We start from the raw sequence: 17,613 nt of genomic DNA, 5'->3' as shown, positions 1-17,613 counted from the left end.
ATACTATAAGAACATAAAGTACAACCTACGCTTATTTGATACTGATGCTTCCAATATTGCTACGATGTTTTTTTATTGCCAAAAATGCATCAAATATTTTAATCTGAAAACTGGTTTCTCTGTAATGCAATGGCTGGGTTTCTATGACCATGTCCACACGGGCAGCTTCCCCCCCCCCCCCCACTTTGTGATGCAAGCAAAGAGTGGAAGCCTTCTATTTACCGTATTTTCCGGTGTATAAGACACACTGGAGTATAAGATGCACCAAGATTTTGAAGAGGTAATTTTAAAAAAAAAAACCTTTTTGCACTCTGCAGGCCTCCCAAACCCTCTGCACACCTCATTTTTTGTGAAAAACGAGGCATGCAGAGAGTTTGAGATGCCTGCAAAATGATCCTGGGAGCTGGGGGGGGGGGGCAAAAAAATGGCTCTCTTTTTTGTCAAAAAATGGCATGCATAGCCTTTAGGAGGCTTGTAGAATGGCCGGTTTTTCGCTCGTTTTTGCCCTCCCCAGCTCCCAGGAGCACTTTACAGGCCTCCCAAACCCTTTGCATGTCCATGTTTGTGAAGGAGGTGGGGTTTCGGGAGGCCAAAAATGCTTTATTCAATGTATAAGATGCAGCCAGTTTTTCACCCTCTTTTTTGGGGGGGAGATGCATCTTATACTCTGAAAAATACGGTATTGTTTTCTCTTCCCATTAAATTGGGTTCATCTATTGTGCTAAGCTCAGGAGTGATATTCACTTACCTTCCCTACTGGTTTGCAAATGTGAGTGCGTGCATATGCTTCACTCGCATGTGCCCCATCCACACATGCACTCAGCCTTCCGCGCATGCGCTTTGGCTAAAAATAAAAGCACCTAAATGGGACGGTATAGAGCTGGATTGTCTAAACCCGAATTAAAAATGGTTGGGTGATGTCATATACGAACCAAACTACAAAGTAAGATTTTAGCTCATTCCAAAACTACTGGCATTAATACTTGCTTTTTTTAAAAAAGCTTTATTAACATAATTGTAGGTAAAAGAAAAACAAAATGTCTACATTTTTTATTTGATTACCTTGTTTTAAACTGTTTCACAAAGTCTAATCAGGAAGCCTTTTGATTTTAATTACAGTCAGACTGTTACTTCTAATTCAAGATTTTAAACTTTAGAAACAGCACTCATGCATGGACGGCGTATTAGTCCATGTAACCAAAAACAGGGCTCAGCTTGAAGAAAACAATATTTGAGTTATTACTTAATTCAAATTACTATAGTCCTCAGTTATAAAATCAACCATGTTTTAGAACTTTACTGAATACACTACTTGATTAATGAGTTTCCTGAGCGCCTTTGCCTAGGTACAAAAATGCTCTTTAAATAGAAGTTTTAACCTATTTCTATAAACTTAGAAAAGTTGTTTTTAATGGTTTTCAATAATGCTGAAATATGACCTTTATTCAGATGCCTAACTTTATTCTGATTTCCAATAATGAACAGAAATGATCAAGACAAAGTTAAAGATATTGTTAATTTAAACATTATTAAGAAATCCCCTAATATATTTTTTGAAAAGTACAGACAATCACCATTTAGTGACCATTTCATTTATCGACTTTTTACCTAGTACCGTATTTTTCGGAGTATAAGACTCACCTTTTTCCCTCAAAAAAGAGGGAGGGTGAAAATCTAGGTGCGTCTTATACACTGAATACAGCATTTTTGGCCTACTGAAATCCCACCCCCTTCACAAACATGGACATGCAAAGCAATAGCAATAGCAGTTAGACTTATATACCGCTTCATAGGGCTTTCAGCCCTCTCTAAGCGGTTTACAGAGTCAGCATATTGCCCCCAACAACAATCCGGGTCCTCATTTTACCCACCTCGGAAGGATGGAAGGCTGAGTCAACCATTGAGCCGGTGAGATTTGAACAGCCGAACTGCAGAACTGCAGTCAGCTGAAGTAGCCTGCAGTGCTGCATTTAACCACTGCGCCACCTCGGCTTTGTAAGGGTTTGGGAGGCCTGTAAAGTGCTCCTGGGGGCTGTGGAGGGCAAAAACGAGCGAAAAACCAGCCATTCACCAGGCCTCCTAAAGGCTATCCATGCCATTTTTTGGCTAAAACCAGACCCATTTGTTTGCCCCCCCCCCAGCCCCCAGGAGGGTTTGGGAGGCTTGCAAAGTGCTCCTAAGGGCTGGGGAAGACAAAAAAGAGCAAAAAACGGGCCATTTTTGCCCCTGTCCAGCCCCCAGGAGCACTTTATAAGCCTCCCAAACCCTTTGCATGCCCTTTTCTTTTTTGCAAAAAACAGCCCGTTTGTGTGAAAAACGGGCTATTTTTTTGCTTGTTTTTGGATACACCCCCAGCCCCAGGAACACTCTAAGACCCTCCCAAAGCTCTGCATGCCCCCCCCCATTTTTGTGCAAAAAACAAAGCGTGCAGAGTGCAAAAGCTTTTTTAAAAATTTACCTCTTCAAAATCATGGTGTGTCATACTCCGGTGCGTCTTATAGTCCGAAAAATACAGTAAGTATTTGGGAGTTGTAAGGTTTTTTTTACAAAAAAAATGTGTGTTTATTAACAAATTCAATAGGCTGAACTAGAATTTTCTAAAACCGATGGATTGTATGTATAATAACGGCATTTTCCTTTATTTGAAGGTCATTCTGTAAGATTGCTAGGACAGAAAAAGGATAATGGGAAACGGCTGGGGGGAGCGCGACTGGATTTGCCAAAGATTAGAAAGAACCCCCTGATAGAAATCATTTCCATCAATACAGGGTAAGCATCATTCAAACTGACATAAAATATTCAATACTGCCTAGAAATTCAATTTGATTTTTGTTCGTTCTTAATGCAGTGCTGCCCAAATGATACCATCAGGCACAGTTTACAATAAAATGTTGAAAACGCCAGTGGCAACATTGTAATACTTTAAACTGCTGATTACTTGCTTAGATTTTAGAGTCTTAAACATTGAAGATATTTGTGTATTTCTTCGGTTCTTTTGGGTTTGTTTCCTTGAAAATATTTGCAATGTTGCATATATGCTAAGTCTTTTTAGTGTGCAAACAAATTTTTCTTTCGTAGCTTTTAAAATCCAGATCCCATTACCATTTCGAGATTAAGAGGAACCATTCTGAGATATGTTTTGGCTTCAGTAATCACAAGTAGTCTAGGAAAGGTGACCTATATAAGAGTACAATTTTTACACCGTGGGGAATGATCAGATCACCTTGGAAAGGAAATAGTGGGAGTCAAGGTATAGCAACTTTAAGAGAACGCCAAATATTTTAAGCCATGTCTTGTTCTGCATATGCGTCAAACATTTACAGCAGATGGGCACATTAGAAAACAGAAACAAAACGTAATATATTGGAATCCACGTAAGATTATTTTTGAGCTTGGAACAAATAAGCTTCATTCATACATAATCTTTGGAGTTTGCCTGTACTCCAGTGTATTTGCCTCAGTTTTAAGGACATGATGAAGCTCAATATCTGCAGAACGCAGATTTTATGGAGAGCTTTGGAATTTACAATTTCCCAACCTCCAGAATAGGCAACAAGACAAATAGTCACTAGTTTCAGCAGGGGCAATGATTTTGTGGTCAGTTGTAGATTTGATTCTCCTTTCTGCATCCTCCCTGCTACTTTCCTCCAGCATTCTACCCTCCCTGACAATCCCATCCAACCTAAGCCAGTGGTAACATTATCATTATGAATTAAGCAGTGGTGGGATTCAAAAAATTTTATTACAGGTTCTGTGAGCATGGCTTGATGGACGTGGCTTGGTGGACGTGGCAGGGAAAGGATACTGGAAAATCTCCATTCCTTCCCCACTCCAGGGGAAGGTTACTGAAAAATCCCCATTCCCTCCTGATCAGCTGGGAATCAGGAGACAGAGAATAGATGGGAGCGGGGTCAGAGGTGGTATTTACTGGTTCTTTGAACTGCTCAAAATTTCTGCTACCAGTTCTCCAGAACTGGTCAGAACCTGCTGAATACCACCTCTGGAATTAAGGCGAATGTACATGTCCTGGGATAATGGTGCAGGATTCAATTTGGGTTTGTCATTGAGACCAGAGGTTTTGTCTTCCAAGCTTTCGGACTCCTGCTGGAGCCCATCCTCAGGCAAATTCTGTATGTTGATGTGATTTCAGCCTTAGTTTAGCAGATATTGAAGCAAGAAAATTATTCTCCCTTTGGATGCTGAAAAAAAAGTACACTATGTGAATTTAGAACACCTATACAAGATTTCTTGGACAACTTTGACTTGTAATTCAGTGGAATATTCTAGATTAATTCTTGGCAGCTGGGTAACTCTGGGCCAGTTGCTTCCTTTCAGCCCAACCCACATCATGGGGTTGTTGTCAGGAAAATAGGAAGAAGGAATACAATGCTGTATATGCTTGTCAACTTGAGTTACTTAAAAAATAATAAAGGTGGGATTAAAATTTAATGCTATGCTTTGGTGATTTGATTTGTTCTTATTCTGCCAGAAGTGAAGGGGAATGTACAGATTGCTCCCTTGTTTTTTCCAAAGAGAACTCAATGGAATCCTCATCTCATTTTCTAGAAAGAAAATTATATGGTCTCACTGGATCTGCAGTTACTCAATTACAACTGGTAACTGAAAAGAATGTACAGATAATGAAACAGGTGCTTTATTACAAGGATTAGAATTAAGTGTCTGTTAATTTCTCTTTTGCATTGGTGCTTTGCACGAATAAATGCCACAGTTCAATTTCCTGATCTCCAGCAGCAGGCCATGAATATATTTCTGCTTGAGTTTACTCTTAACCTGTGGCATTGGGCTCATGTTACAAGTTCATATCCGTGCGGGTTCATTACTGCATTGCTTGTTGTCACGGAGTGTGAAGAGTCATGACAAGTTGGTATTGATAATAACTTAGGGATATTTCAATTTTGATGGGCTGTCCTCTCTACCTAAGACTTCAAAGCATTCCTGTGTAATTGCCAAACGATCCAGCAGTGCTGTACAAGGAACTTGTCCAAAATGCAGCTTAATTATTTGCCATTCTAAGTACAGACATTTATGGGATCGTGGTAATTACATGATTAGACTTCTCTCTTAATCCTGCTCTTGCAAACCAGATTGCAACACAATAGTACAAAAATGTACTGGGTGGTTGAGTTTATTAATAGCCACTCCTCAATGCATTTTTTTTCCTTTCTTCTCTCTTTACCTTGACCTGTTTGAAGAACAAACTGAATGCTATACAACAAGCTGCCTTGTGCTGCAAGCCATGTTAATTCGAACTTGCTCAAACGAATGTTTCTTAAGAGTGTTTGTGTTCTTAACATTTGCATATAAACATAAACTAATACTTTAATCCGTACCTAAGAAAAGTTGTTTATCATTTTACACACTGTTATATTACAGATTTACTTAGACATCATGCCTATTGTTTATGGTGGAATTCACTCTTAGATAAATGTGCGAAGGATTCAGTGGTGGGTTTCAAAAATTTTTGGAACCTACTCTGTGGGTGTGGCCTCCTTTGTGGGAGTGGCTTGCCGGCCATGTGACCTGGTGGGAGTGGCTTGCTGGCCATGTGTTCGTTCTCTCTCTCTCTCTCTCTCTCTCTCTCTCTTTCCTTCCTTTTGTCTTCTGTCCCTTTTTTCTTTTTTTCTTTCATCTCACTCTTTTTCTTTCTTTTTTTCTTTTTTCTTTCTTTCTTCCTTCCTTTCTCTTTTTTCCTCTCTCTGTGTGTGAGTCTGTCTGTCTGTGTGTGTGTGTGTCTTTGCCTCTCCCTCCCACCCTCCCTCCCTCCCTCTGTGTCTCTCTATGTGATTCTCTCTGTGTGTCTGTCTGTGTGTGTGTGTGTATCTCTCTCTTCCCTCCCTCTGTGTCTGTCTCTCATTCCCTCTATCCAGTGGTGGGTTTCAAAAATTTTTGGAACCTCTTTTGTAGGTGTGGCCTGCTTTCTGGGTGCACTGGTGGAACCTTTGCTAACCGGTTCGGTAGATTTGACGAACCGGTTCTACCGAATAGGTGCGAACTGGTAGGAACCCACCTCTGGAAGGATTGCACCCACAGTAACATGGACTTCATTTTATACTCACTCCTATTGAATATGATTATTATTATTATTTTTTTGCAATCTATGTTTTCTTAAATCTTGCTTGTATGACAAGCGAATTTCATACTTGGAATGAAACTCCTGGCTAAAATTTGTCTAGTGACGTAAAGTGCTGCACTAGAATTGACCTTTATTTGCCTAGTAGAAAACTCTCTTTGTTAGTATAAAACAGAACTTTCAAGGACTGAAGCAAATGCTGACTGTTTAGTTTAAACAAAAGCTGATTATTTCTGTGGTTTTCTCCTGTTCCCATCCAGTGTTCAAGATCTTTCTTTCTAAACTAGCCCCTTCCCGATGCATTTTTTGATTTGTAGGTGAAGGCATCTAGAGGACACCAAGATGGGGAAGACTGCTCAGAATAATTGTTAATGAAATTTTTTTTTTGGCTGTTGCCTTTTTATGCGCCAGACTTTCTTATGGATACTTTGGTAAAACGAATGTTAAACTGCGGGGTTAGATTCACTCAATATAATAAACTAGAATGTGGTTTGTTGAGTTGCGGCTTAACATGATTTGTGAGCCTTCTTGTATTGATTGGGGAATCATAGCCAATTACGGAGTACTCAATATAAGTAAATAAAAGAGTGAAATCATTTGGGACTGTTGTCTAAATTAGGTACCAACTGGTTCTGACAATACTTCTGAGCTGTGTAGACCTCAGGAGACTAGTCCATGAGATGCCATGGAATTTACTCTCCCCAAATGAAAAATGAAGCCATTCTTGCATTGTATTTGGCGGTGGGGGGAATCTCAGTGTTAACCAGAGTGATATGGTTGACTGAGAGAAGAAACTTTTTCTCTTCATTTCTGGAATTGGTGCATTGCCAAGTTTAGGTGTTCCCTTAACTACTGTGTTTCCCCGATAACAAGACCCAACTGGAAAATAAGTCCTAGCATGGTTTTTCAGGATGCTTGTAATGTAAGCCTGTTGTGGCCCAGTAGGAGCCGTTGGAGCTGCCGATGGACTCCGATAGCGAGTACCCCTCTGACTCTGCTATAGAAGATGTGGAGGACCCTGAGCAGGGGTCAGACTCAGAGCAGGGACTAGAGAGGCTGGTTGGCCACCAGGAGGTGCCTGAGGCATGGAGCAGTGTGGAAGATCAAAGGGAGTTTGTCCCTGATGCCAGGCAACAGAGGGCGGAGAAACGGAGGCAGCAGTTACGGAGACAGACTCATAAGAGATAATCAAGCCCAGGTGGTTATGGCTTGGCCCCTCCCAAGAGAGTATATAAGAAGAGACTTTGGGAGGAGTCCTTTTGCAGGATACAACCGTTCATACTATTCTGGAGAACTCCTTGTCTGGTCTGCGTTGTGTTCCTGTGTCTGTTGGAGTCTGGGTTGCTGCCAACTCTTTGTCAGTGAGTCATGTCTGGGCTTTCAGCCAACAGGATTATAATTGCTGTGAATAAAGAGTGGCAAACAGCTAAGCCTGTGTCTGCGTTCATTACCGGACGGAGAGGGGGGCAGAACATAACCCCTACCCCAAAATAAGCCCCAGTTAAGATCGTCAACCAGACAGATGCATTTAGTAGCATATTTTCCCCAAAATAAGACCTAACTGGAAAATAACCCCTAACGTGTCTTTTGAAGCGAACATTAATATAAGACCCAGTCTTATTTTTGAGGAAACATGGTATGAGTAGACTAACTTTTTTAAACAACCAGTGCACATGAATTTGAGCAAACTGGCTAGACAATACAATATGACTTGACTTAGGTATGAAATCAGTCAACATAATTTAGAAGCCAACACATTCATGGAAATAGAGCCATAACCAGTAGTAGCTATTTTTCACTTGCTCCATTTCTTAATGCTCTTATTAACTCCTTTAAATAGCTTTGCTGTACCTCCGCTTTCTCTTAGTCTTGTGTGATTTAGAGAGGAGGCGGGCAAGAGAGAAAAATAAGTCTTCTTTGAGCCCCACAGAAAGCCAGTCTGTGAGTTATCCTTTTTCATGCTGACTCCTGGTGTGTCCTTCCTAAGGCTCCATACCATTCTTCACAAATCTCCCATTCTGATGCTTCTGGGCCTTCAAGCTGGCCATTTGTTCTTCCTGCAGAGATCCTTCCTTCATCCCTGTGCCTGCTTTCCAGTGGTGGGATACAACCGGCATGCTCCAGTACAGGCATACCAGTGCCTGCTGGGAGCACCAGGTACCGTTCAGGTACGGTGCTCTGGAGGGCCCACCTGCCCGCCAGTCCTCCTTACCAGTATTTGAGCTGATCGGGGCTTCCGTGCACGGAGTGTACTGCTCCTGCGCAATGCTCCGCCGAGCAGCTGGAGCATCGCGGGCGGTGGTCACCCGGCCCCATTGCACAGTACCGGTTGCAATGGGATCCAGAACCCACCACTGCTGCTTTCCTTCATCAGCTTCTGTCCTTCTCCTTGATTTATATGCAACATTTCCAGTTTATGTAGCACAAACACAACCACCTCCATTGCCCAATACATGGGTCTCCAAACTTGGCAGCTTTAAGACTTGTGGATTTCAATTTCCAGAATTCCTCAACCAGCATGGTTCACTGAGGAATTCTGGAAGTTGAAGTCCATAAGTCTTAAACTTGCCAAGTTTGGAGACCCCTGGCTTAACAGATCTGTCCTTTATAAAACTTCACTAAAAAGCAGACCTACCTATTCAGATATTTGAAAACTTCTCACTGTGTACATGACATGGAAAACAGACGAAAAAAAGGGTAAAGGTTCCCTTCACACACATGAGCTAGTTGTTCCCGATTCCAGGGGGCTGTGCTCATCCCTGTTTTGAAGCCGAAGAGCCAGCGCTTTCCGAAGACGTCTCCGTGATCATGTGGCTGGCATGACTAAACACCGAAGGCACATGGAATGCTGTTACCTTCCCACCAAAGGTGGTTCCTATTTTTCTACTTGTATTTTTACATGCTTTTGAACTGCTAGGTTGGCACAAGCTGGGGCAACTAACGGGAGCTTATTCTGTTACGTGGCACTAGGGATTCGAACTGCCGAACTGCCGACCTTTCTGATCGACAAGCAACCACCCAAATTGAGAACAAATTGCAATCCCACCTCCGTCAAGGCAACTGACTCTGTCACAAGTCGGACCTAAGATTTAAACCTGTTTTGAGGACAGCAAAATGGGTGCCTTTAATATCTCCCTGAGAAAAATATAGCTCAACTTTTGAGAACTCACCACCACCACCACCAAAAGCCAATAGAGTCAACCTTGCTTTTCCTCCAGACACTACAAATAATTTGACAGCTTCCATTTCAGTGCAACTTTAGAGTTTGCAAAAAGGACCCCTGGGGCTTCTGAAAGATTTTAAGTAAATAGCAGCACCAAAACTAAATCTGTATTTCAGATTGTTTGGAAAGAGCAGCCCACATTTTAGATGAAAGGATGCATGGCTGGTTAAGATTCTGACATTCCTAAGCAATCAATCAAGTATTCATCCTGGATGATAAATATGTATTACAGTAGCATTTTAATAATTAACATATATTTCACCCCGAACACAAACTTTGAATGTAAGTTTTGATTAAAACATGCAAAACCTGAACATCATAATATTTGATGAGAGTTAATCATGTTTAGAGTATGTCATTTAAATTTAAATCTTATAAATTAGGCTGGTTTAGTCACATTGGCCTTAAGGGATCTACCCTAACTATGACTCATCCATACTGTAAAATTATTTACCGCAGTTTCCTTCTTTATTCATCCTTAAAAATCTCAAATAGAGAAGTGAGTATTCCGATCTGTCTATAACTCTTAGAAGTGTGATACTTTGCACTACATAGTAGCATCAGTAATAGGTATCAATATTCATGGTATCAAAGATAAATAGCAATAGTAAAATGGAAAAACTCTTATATTTGCCTTAATCCGTGCAAAAACTCTATTTACAACTCATGACCTGCCCAGGGGTGGGTTCTGCCTGGCTTTACTGCTGGTTCGCTCGCGCGCTGGATTCTCGCAGCACATGCATACACAACTCAATTAAACTTGTTCTAAAAACAAGATGGCAACGGTGGTGACAAGGGAACCGATTCAGGGGCATGGCAGGCCTGGGTCACTTCCAGTTCCAGGGACCCAGTCCGCCATACCACTACCGGTTCGGCTGAACCAGGTTGAACCAGTAGGAATCCACCACTGGACCTGCCTTAAAATTATTCTAATTTAAATGGATGACACTGTCTATTTTAAGAAAATATTTCCATTTTTAATTAGAGAATACTTAAGGATGGTTGTTTTTGTACACGCCAACTGCAGCAAGATTATTATATACACAAAGATTTTGAAATGCTCACAATGGAGGAATGGTTAGCAAAGATAACAGATTTTATAGAGATAGCAATAGCTATATTTGTTAGGGACTGGAAACCCTTTGAGCACTTTTTGTTGACAATGGAAAAAAATAAATAACTGATTTATCAGTTTCATTAATGTTCTAGAATCCCTTTCCTTGCTTTGAACTGTTGAGTAAGACTGCCAGATTCTGTAACAGCTTTGTCCCTATGCCATCCATCTGGTAAACTCGCAAGATTAGTTTTGGTGCCATGTACATGTATACATCCGAACTGGACTATGTTGTTCCCCTCTCTGTCATATAATATAAGTGGTATATGCATATGTATGTATGTATGTTTGTATGTATGTATGTATGTATGTATCAGGGACGTGCAGTCAGGGGAGGCGGGGCCTCACCAGTGTCATGAGGAAAAGAAAAGAATAATTAAAATAATTAAAAAGGCTAAGGTAGTTGCTGCCAGACTCCAGAGTCACAGTGACTCTGAGTCTGCTTAGTGATAACTGTAGGGGGAGGCGGGAGAACTATGGCCCTCCTTTGCATAAGGAATTTTTTGCCTTTTAACCCTTGCTCAGAGTTAAGCAAGGGTTAAAAGGCGAAAAATTCCTTATGCAAAGGAGGAACGTGATTCTCCCGCCTCCTGATCTGGGAGCAGCAAATCATGCCTTGCCTAAGTAAGTTGCTTTTTTATTTAATATTTTACATTTTCATCATGGCGGGCGGACAAGAGGAGAGTTGAAATCCACAGCTGGAAAAGATATGTGGATCAGATGGAGGGAGGGGGGATTCAAAATGATTGTAATTTAATTTGTAATTTTTTATTGTGAGGAATTTGTGTTTGTGTGCGTGTGTTTCTTTTGGGGGGTGAGGCGGCGGAGCGCGGCAGTGGCAGGGACGTTCTCGCCGCTGTGTCCAACAGGTCAGGCATCTCGTGTTTATGTCCACCATAAACGCGAGACGCCTGGCCTGTTGGACACAGCAGTAGTGGAGGGAGGAATGGGCTGGGTGGGCGTCCCGGGCGGCAGGGCTTTAAAGTGGCGGCAGGGCCCCGGCGGCAGGACTTTAAAGTCCCGGTGCCGCGTCCACCATAGAGCGGGTCCCGGTCCCGCTCTATGGCGGATGCGGCGGTGGGGCTTCGGAGGGGCTTTCGCGCTTGCCTCACCAGTCATGAAGCTCACCGCACGTCACTGGTATGTATGTATATATGTATCAGGGGTGAAATGCTACCGGTTCGGACTGGTTCACCCAAACCGGTAGTAAAAAAATGCTACCGGTTCAGGCAAAAGGGGATTTCTGACGATCAGCTGTGACACACGATTTATATTAGCTAGAAAGCAGAATTTCCTGCTAATTAAATTGCGTGGCACAGCAGATTCCCCCCCCCCTCACTGTTCTACTTAACCTTTCATGTCCATTATTTATGTGTTGCACATGCGTGGAGGAGGCGAGAGTGGAGCGAGTGCGTGCATTCACATTTGTGAACCAGTAGCGAAGGTAAGTAGATTTCACCCCTGGTATGTATGTATGTATGTATGTATGTAGGTAGGTAGGTAGGTAGGTAGGTAGGTAGGTAGGTAGGTAGGTAGGTAGGTAGGTAGGTAGTCTTGTTTGTGTAGTGTATATTGGAAGTGGTGACCCTTTGAGAGTTGTATGCAATGTAATTTCATTTTAATGTATGCCGATTACTGTACATTCAAAGTGACAATAAAGTTATTCTAAGTCTAACTGTTCTCTATTTTCCTCTGATGATGATTCATTTCAGCTTGCAGGCTGTTGTTTTCCTTTAAGGGTAAAAGTCATGTATATAGAACTTATTATATGTTGAAGTGATTTTACTCCTTTAAGGATAAGTATGATTTATAGAGTTCTTATATGTCGAGGCAGATGTACACATGCCCAGTCTACAGCTTCCCTAAAGTTAAGGAAATACTGACATCTATTTATGATTGGGGGTGACCTGTGAAATTATTTTTTATTTTGAAGATACTGGGGGGGAGTTAGAATTGTTCCTGCAAATGCCAAGCATGAAGCACTCATTACTTTTATCCCCTTTTTAACAAACTGCACATATTTGGCAGCCCCAGAAACTTTTTTACACTGCAGACTGGAGCCAGACTTGGTGTCTTTTCTATGTCCCAGAATGTCTAATGTTCTTATGCTTTGGGGTTAGTGTGTGAGTCATACGTGTTTATGTGCTATGTTTAAAGTGCTTAGTTATCTCGGAGCAAGGTAGCTTCTTGCTCAAGAACGAGAGTTCCTGGTAGACCGAGAGTACAGCTGGGGAGTGTGTTTACAACAAAAAAATAAAAAACACATTTGCTTAGTCATCTCTTTTGGGCAGCCTTTGCCAGTCTGTTTTCCTTCTTTTTTTTGATAAACTGCCCTAATTTGCTGGCATATACTTCATCTTCCGCAAATTGGATTGTGTTTGATTCATTGTGCTACTTTCCGGAGTTTTGAGAATAAATGACCCATCCCCTCTTGTCTGATATTTGTATCGATTTAACTTTATTCCTAAAACATGTCAAAAGAGGGAAGAGGACCAATTTTAATAGAGAAAAGCAAGCACTTAATTCCTATAAATAGAAATAAATTAAGCGAGGCTTTTGGGTTGAAGAGGCTTGAGGACACTGAGAAGATGAGTCCTCTTTGCATGTCTAATCCTTACATGTTGGTTTATGTTGAACTCTCTTTGTACCTCCAACCAGACATTCTGGCAACAAGACAGCACACATAAACTTTTGATGATCCAGGATGGTGGTAGGAATTATAACTGTTTACACAACAGGCTGTCAAAATAAAGAGGTAAAATATTGGCGAATGGATTAGGAGCTTTCTTAAGCAAAAGAAAGTCAATTAGATGTTGGCAGCGTAAATAATTGTTATTATATAGTTTCTTGATACCTTGGCTGAATGATAGTAAAGCATTCAAGTAAAACATTCAAGAGAACTGAGTTACAAAAATAAATACACCTAAAATTAAGTTAGTTGGTCCTGGCCTGAAGTCAAAATGGACCTTTTGCATGTAAAATCCAAAGTATGTCGGTGGAATCATTTTACAGTATAAGAATAGCTTGAATGGAAGCTGAAAGTATAAAACAGCTGTTGAAATTGGGACCATGTTTGGATCTCGCACACAGGAAGATAAGCCCCTACCAGCTGTTGTTGGGCTTACCAGGAACTGCTTGCTGGAAAAGCCACATTGTTCCATAAAAGTTGTGTGGGGGTCCGCTTACTTTTCAGAATGCAAAATTTTAAATGGCATTGGTGAGTTGTTGTTTTTTTAAAAAAAAATGTTTATTAGATTAGTTTATATTAAAAATATAAAGTAACCATTTTAAAAAACACAATGGGAAATGGTGCTGGATATAACACTTTGTTATTATTTTATCTCACATGTATGAATGATTAGTAAAATAATTTTAAGTTAAATAGTATTCAGATGTGAGAGTAATTTTTTACCGGGCACAAAGAAATGGGTTCACTGAAGATTCACAGATATTTTAAAGCTAAAGCAGGATTCTCTTTCCAGAGAAAGCCATTTTATAAATCAGGACAGATGCCAGAGAGTTTTAGAACAGTAGAAAGGAATAGCCAAAATTGACTTAAAATGGCTTAAATTGGGATAAAATGACAAAAGACTGAATGTGACTGAATCTCAGTTAGATACCATAGATCAATAGCAAATTATCTAACTTTATTATATATACTTCTGCGTTCCCTAATCTGTCAGTTTCAGGTTTAAACCTTCCCTTATTAACTTGCTGGTCACATTTGCCTAACACAGTATTTTGTAAACATTTTTCTCTTAGGACCCCTCCTACTTTCAAAAATCACAAAGGAGATTTTGTTATTCAGGTTGCATTGATTTTTAGCATGTTAAAAATTAAACGTGGCATATTTGTAAAAGATTTATTGAATCATAAAAATAACAATTTTAAACCCACTGAATACTAACGTAAGTATTTTTCAGGAAAGCACCTATATTTTTAACAAATAAAAATAGTAATGAGAAGGGTAACATTTTAAAGTTCGTAAATAATTTCAATATTTGGCAAATAATTTTGATTCTGTGACCTTCTGAGTGTCTTAGAAGATCCCCAGGGATCCTTAGACCATCTTTTAGGAAATACTTAATAAAACACATATCTTTCTGACACCAAAATAAGCCAAAATAGGAGTTAAACAAATCCAACCTTTTCACCCATCTTTATTATGCCATTGCTCTCCTAAACCTGCCTCCTCCTCTTCCTCCTACATGATTTAAATAAGCTCTCTTTCATATATTCTCTCACCCAATTTCCACCATAACTTAATTCACCAAAGTGACCAGTGTCATCTGTTTTAAATTAGTATCAGGAGTCAGAATGAAGTGAATTCAAGTAATATGGTCTAATATAGTATATTAAAAACATTGAGGCTGATTTTTTTTTGTCCATTTTTATTCAAAACTTCATTGTAGTATTTTGTTATTTTTAGACTGTTGGCTGGAAAGTAACACCCTAAAGCATTCTCTGAAATATATTTTGTGATTTATCTTACTAGTTGGAAGCTTGATTTGGCCAATTATATGTGTGTTAAGAATATTTCTTCTCCATGTCCCAGGAGTCAATGTGAACATGTGTAAACAATTATTTCTGGCAATTTTATCAGTAGGTGACCTGGGATGTTTCCAGGCTTAAGTAACTTAATAGAGAAATTGAAAATAGGCCAAGGTGTTTGAGAGCAGTTGGATAGGTTGGTTAGCAACTCCATGAAAAGACATGGCAGGACAGGTGCAAACAAAACGTATCATAGTTATTCGACGTCAGGGTCAATGCTGTATTGCCTCTAAGGCAGATGATTCCCAGTAAGGGTATGGCTAGCTGATGAGAGCTAAATAGCTTGAAATAGATCTATACTAGTCTCCCTTTATTTATCAGCACTAATAAAAAACACATATATAACAAAGGCAACAGTAAAAATATTGGGTTTCTGTTGTGATGGACTCTTGTGACGAGCCGATTGATAGATGATGGAAGCAGTTAGCTTCCTCCCATAATTGGGGCTTACCAGGGGTTGTGACTCTAAATATATACCTTCTTCCCTGGCTGGCTGATAAGGAGTCGAGCTCTGTGGCTCAATGGTTAACACATCTGCCTTAGAGGCAATACAGCACAGGCTCGATTCCCAGTAAGGGTATGGCTAGCTGATGAGAGCTAAATAGCTTGAAATAGATCTATACTAGTCTCCCTTTATTTATTTATCAGCACAAATAAAAAACATATGCCTCACATTTGTCCTTCCAAGGACTGAAGTTAGTTATATATTACTCCATACTGATCTGTTCTGTCAGTATTTATGCCAGATTTTCTATTCACAGCATCGTTTATTCCTAAAAAGGCAGTTCTAAACTCACAGTGGGAAGGGCTTTAAAGGACTGAAAATACAGTAAGATTTTTTTTTTTAAGATTTGAAATTTAAATGTTTGTTGTTCAAGAAAAAAAAAAGATATCTCCCTGGATCTTTTCTGAAGCTGCTGACCAACTGTTTAATATGAGCAACTGGCATGTTGGAACAGATTGCAAGTTTAGGATTGGCTGGCTGGGATTAGATTTCTGGCTTCCTGCTCCTAATGCTAGTACTGTAATGCATTTAGTAAAATGGCCAAGTGTCCAGTGCAAGTACTTCATTTAAGTCTTGCTTTCTCCACAGCAGGGCTCTCCAAACTTGGCAACTTTAAGACTTGTGGATTTCAGCTCCCAGACCTCTCTAGCCAGCTGGCTGGGGAATTCTGGGAATTGAAGTCCACAAGTCTTAAAAGTTGCCAAGTTTAGAGACCCCTCTTCTACAGGAACCAGGCATAAATTGGAAAGCAGAGTACCACACAACGTTGTAAGCTTTTTTGGAATATTTATCCAATTGATTCATGGCTAATGTCATGCTTCTAGAAATTTGGATTATAATTATTGTGGTAAGGGCTGAAGTTGGTGAGTTGGGAACTGGCAGTTAAAGGCATCGAGGTTAGAGGATTGTAATGTAAACACGATGGATGCACGAAGGCCACCAAGTAAGTTGCCAGTCTTGAATCATGCCAAGGCTTTCTATATAGGCTCTGCTCATTGTGTTGTTGGGGATTTCCTACTTTGGTATTAAAGATATAATTAGCTTTTTCCTCAGATTGATTTCCTCAACACAGACATTTAAGAAGAAAGGATGCTAAATTTATTGACCTATTCATGTAATTTCACAGAAAGTCCTGTAAATCTTTTTATTTGTATCTTTAAATTCACACTGACAGTACATCCGTTTTTGTCCTTTTCTGAATATTCGGGGGGAAGGGGGAGATTGGCCTTCCACAAGCAATTCCAACAACAGACACATTGACCTACAACTAGCCTACGAACCCCTCAGAATCCAAATCAACCACACAACCAACCAGAGACAGCACCGACCCTCAACCAACCCACACAGTTCCTTCCCCACCAGCAGTTCACCTCCCAACAACCCTAACATGAGGTACTCACCTTATCATGAGACCCATCACAAGACTCACTGATGACTCACAGCTGACCCATCACAATAGCCTCACTTGACTCACCCACACCTGAAGCCCTTATAAACAAGACACTGACACTGACATCCCCTAAACTCTGCTGAAGATGTTACCTAGCCTGTAACAAAACGTTCAGAAACCAACCCACAAGCTTGGAGAATGAACCTTTACCCTCATCCTACACCTGAGCTACAGATATTTGCCACTATTGCAAAACCAGGCAAGTTGTTGCACCAAAGCACTGTTCTTGTTTGCAATAATGATTCTAGGCTACCTAAGTCATATCTGGAAATCTTCCATCAAGTCTAGCCATGAGCTGAATTCAGGATTAACTGTCTGGAGAATGTGATTAAACCTTGATGTGGAGCCTAATAATTCAAGCTTGAAGCATGCTTTTTAAAGCACTGCATGTTTTTCTGGAGTTATGCATGATTTATCAAGAATATAATTGTGAAGCATGCTTCTTACCACAAGAACTGTTTTTTAGAATAGGCTTCAATACTTTTTTTCCATATGAAACGGAATTCTAGATTTGCTAACCTCTTTTGGCTATTACTAATTTAGATTAAATCATGAAAACCAAGTTATCAGGGACACTTGTCTCGTATTGTTTTATAAAATATAACATTAGTAACTCTCCTGTATTATTAGTGTGCTATCAGCCTGGAATCATTTCTCATTCTCACCGCTGTAAGAGAGA

General features: G+C 40.2%; 1 protein-coding gene across 3 annotated transcripts in view; it reads left to right on the top strand.

Moving 5' to 3' along the window:
• CDKAL1 (CDKAL1 threonylcarbamoyladenosine tRNA methylthiotransferase) overlaps positions 1–17,613 on the top strand; it is a 325,960-nt gene that overhangs the window by 114,719 nt on the left and 193,628 nt on the right. For all 3 annotated transcript variants that reach the window (XM_087707390.1, XM_087707388.1, XM_087707389.1), the window contains one exon: positions 2,649–2,769. In XM_087707390.1, the coding sequence (XP_087563516.1) occupies positions 2,649–2,769 (121 nt within the window). The remainder of the gene's footprint in view (positions 1–2,648; positions 2,770–17,613) is intronic.

This window comes from Thamnophis sirtalis, unplaced genomic scaffold (assembly GCF_051295495.1).
Source record: "Thamnophis sirtalis isolate CommonGarterSnake01/CBP01778 unplaced genomic scaffold, rThaSir2_p1.2 scaffold_2, whole genome shotgun sequence".
Lineage (NCBI taxonomy): Eukaryota > Metazoa > Chordata > Lepidosauria > Squamata > Natricidae > Thamnophis > Thamnophis sirtalis.
The sequence above is the reverse complement of the archived record's forward strand: the minus strand, read 5'-3'. Positions and strand labels throughout refer to the sequence as shown.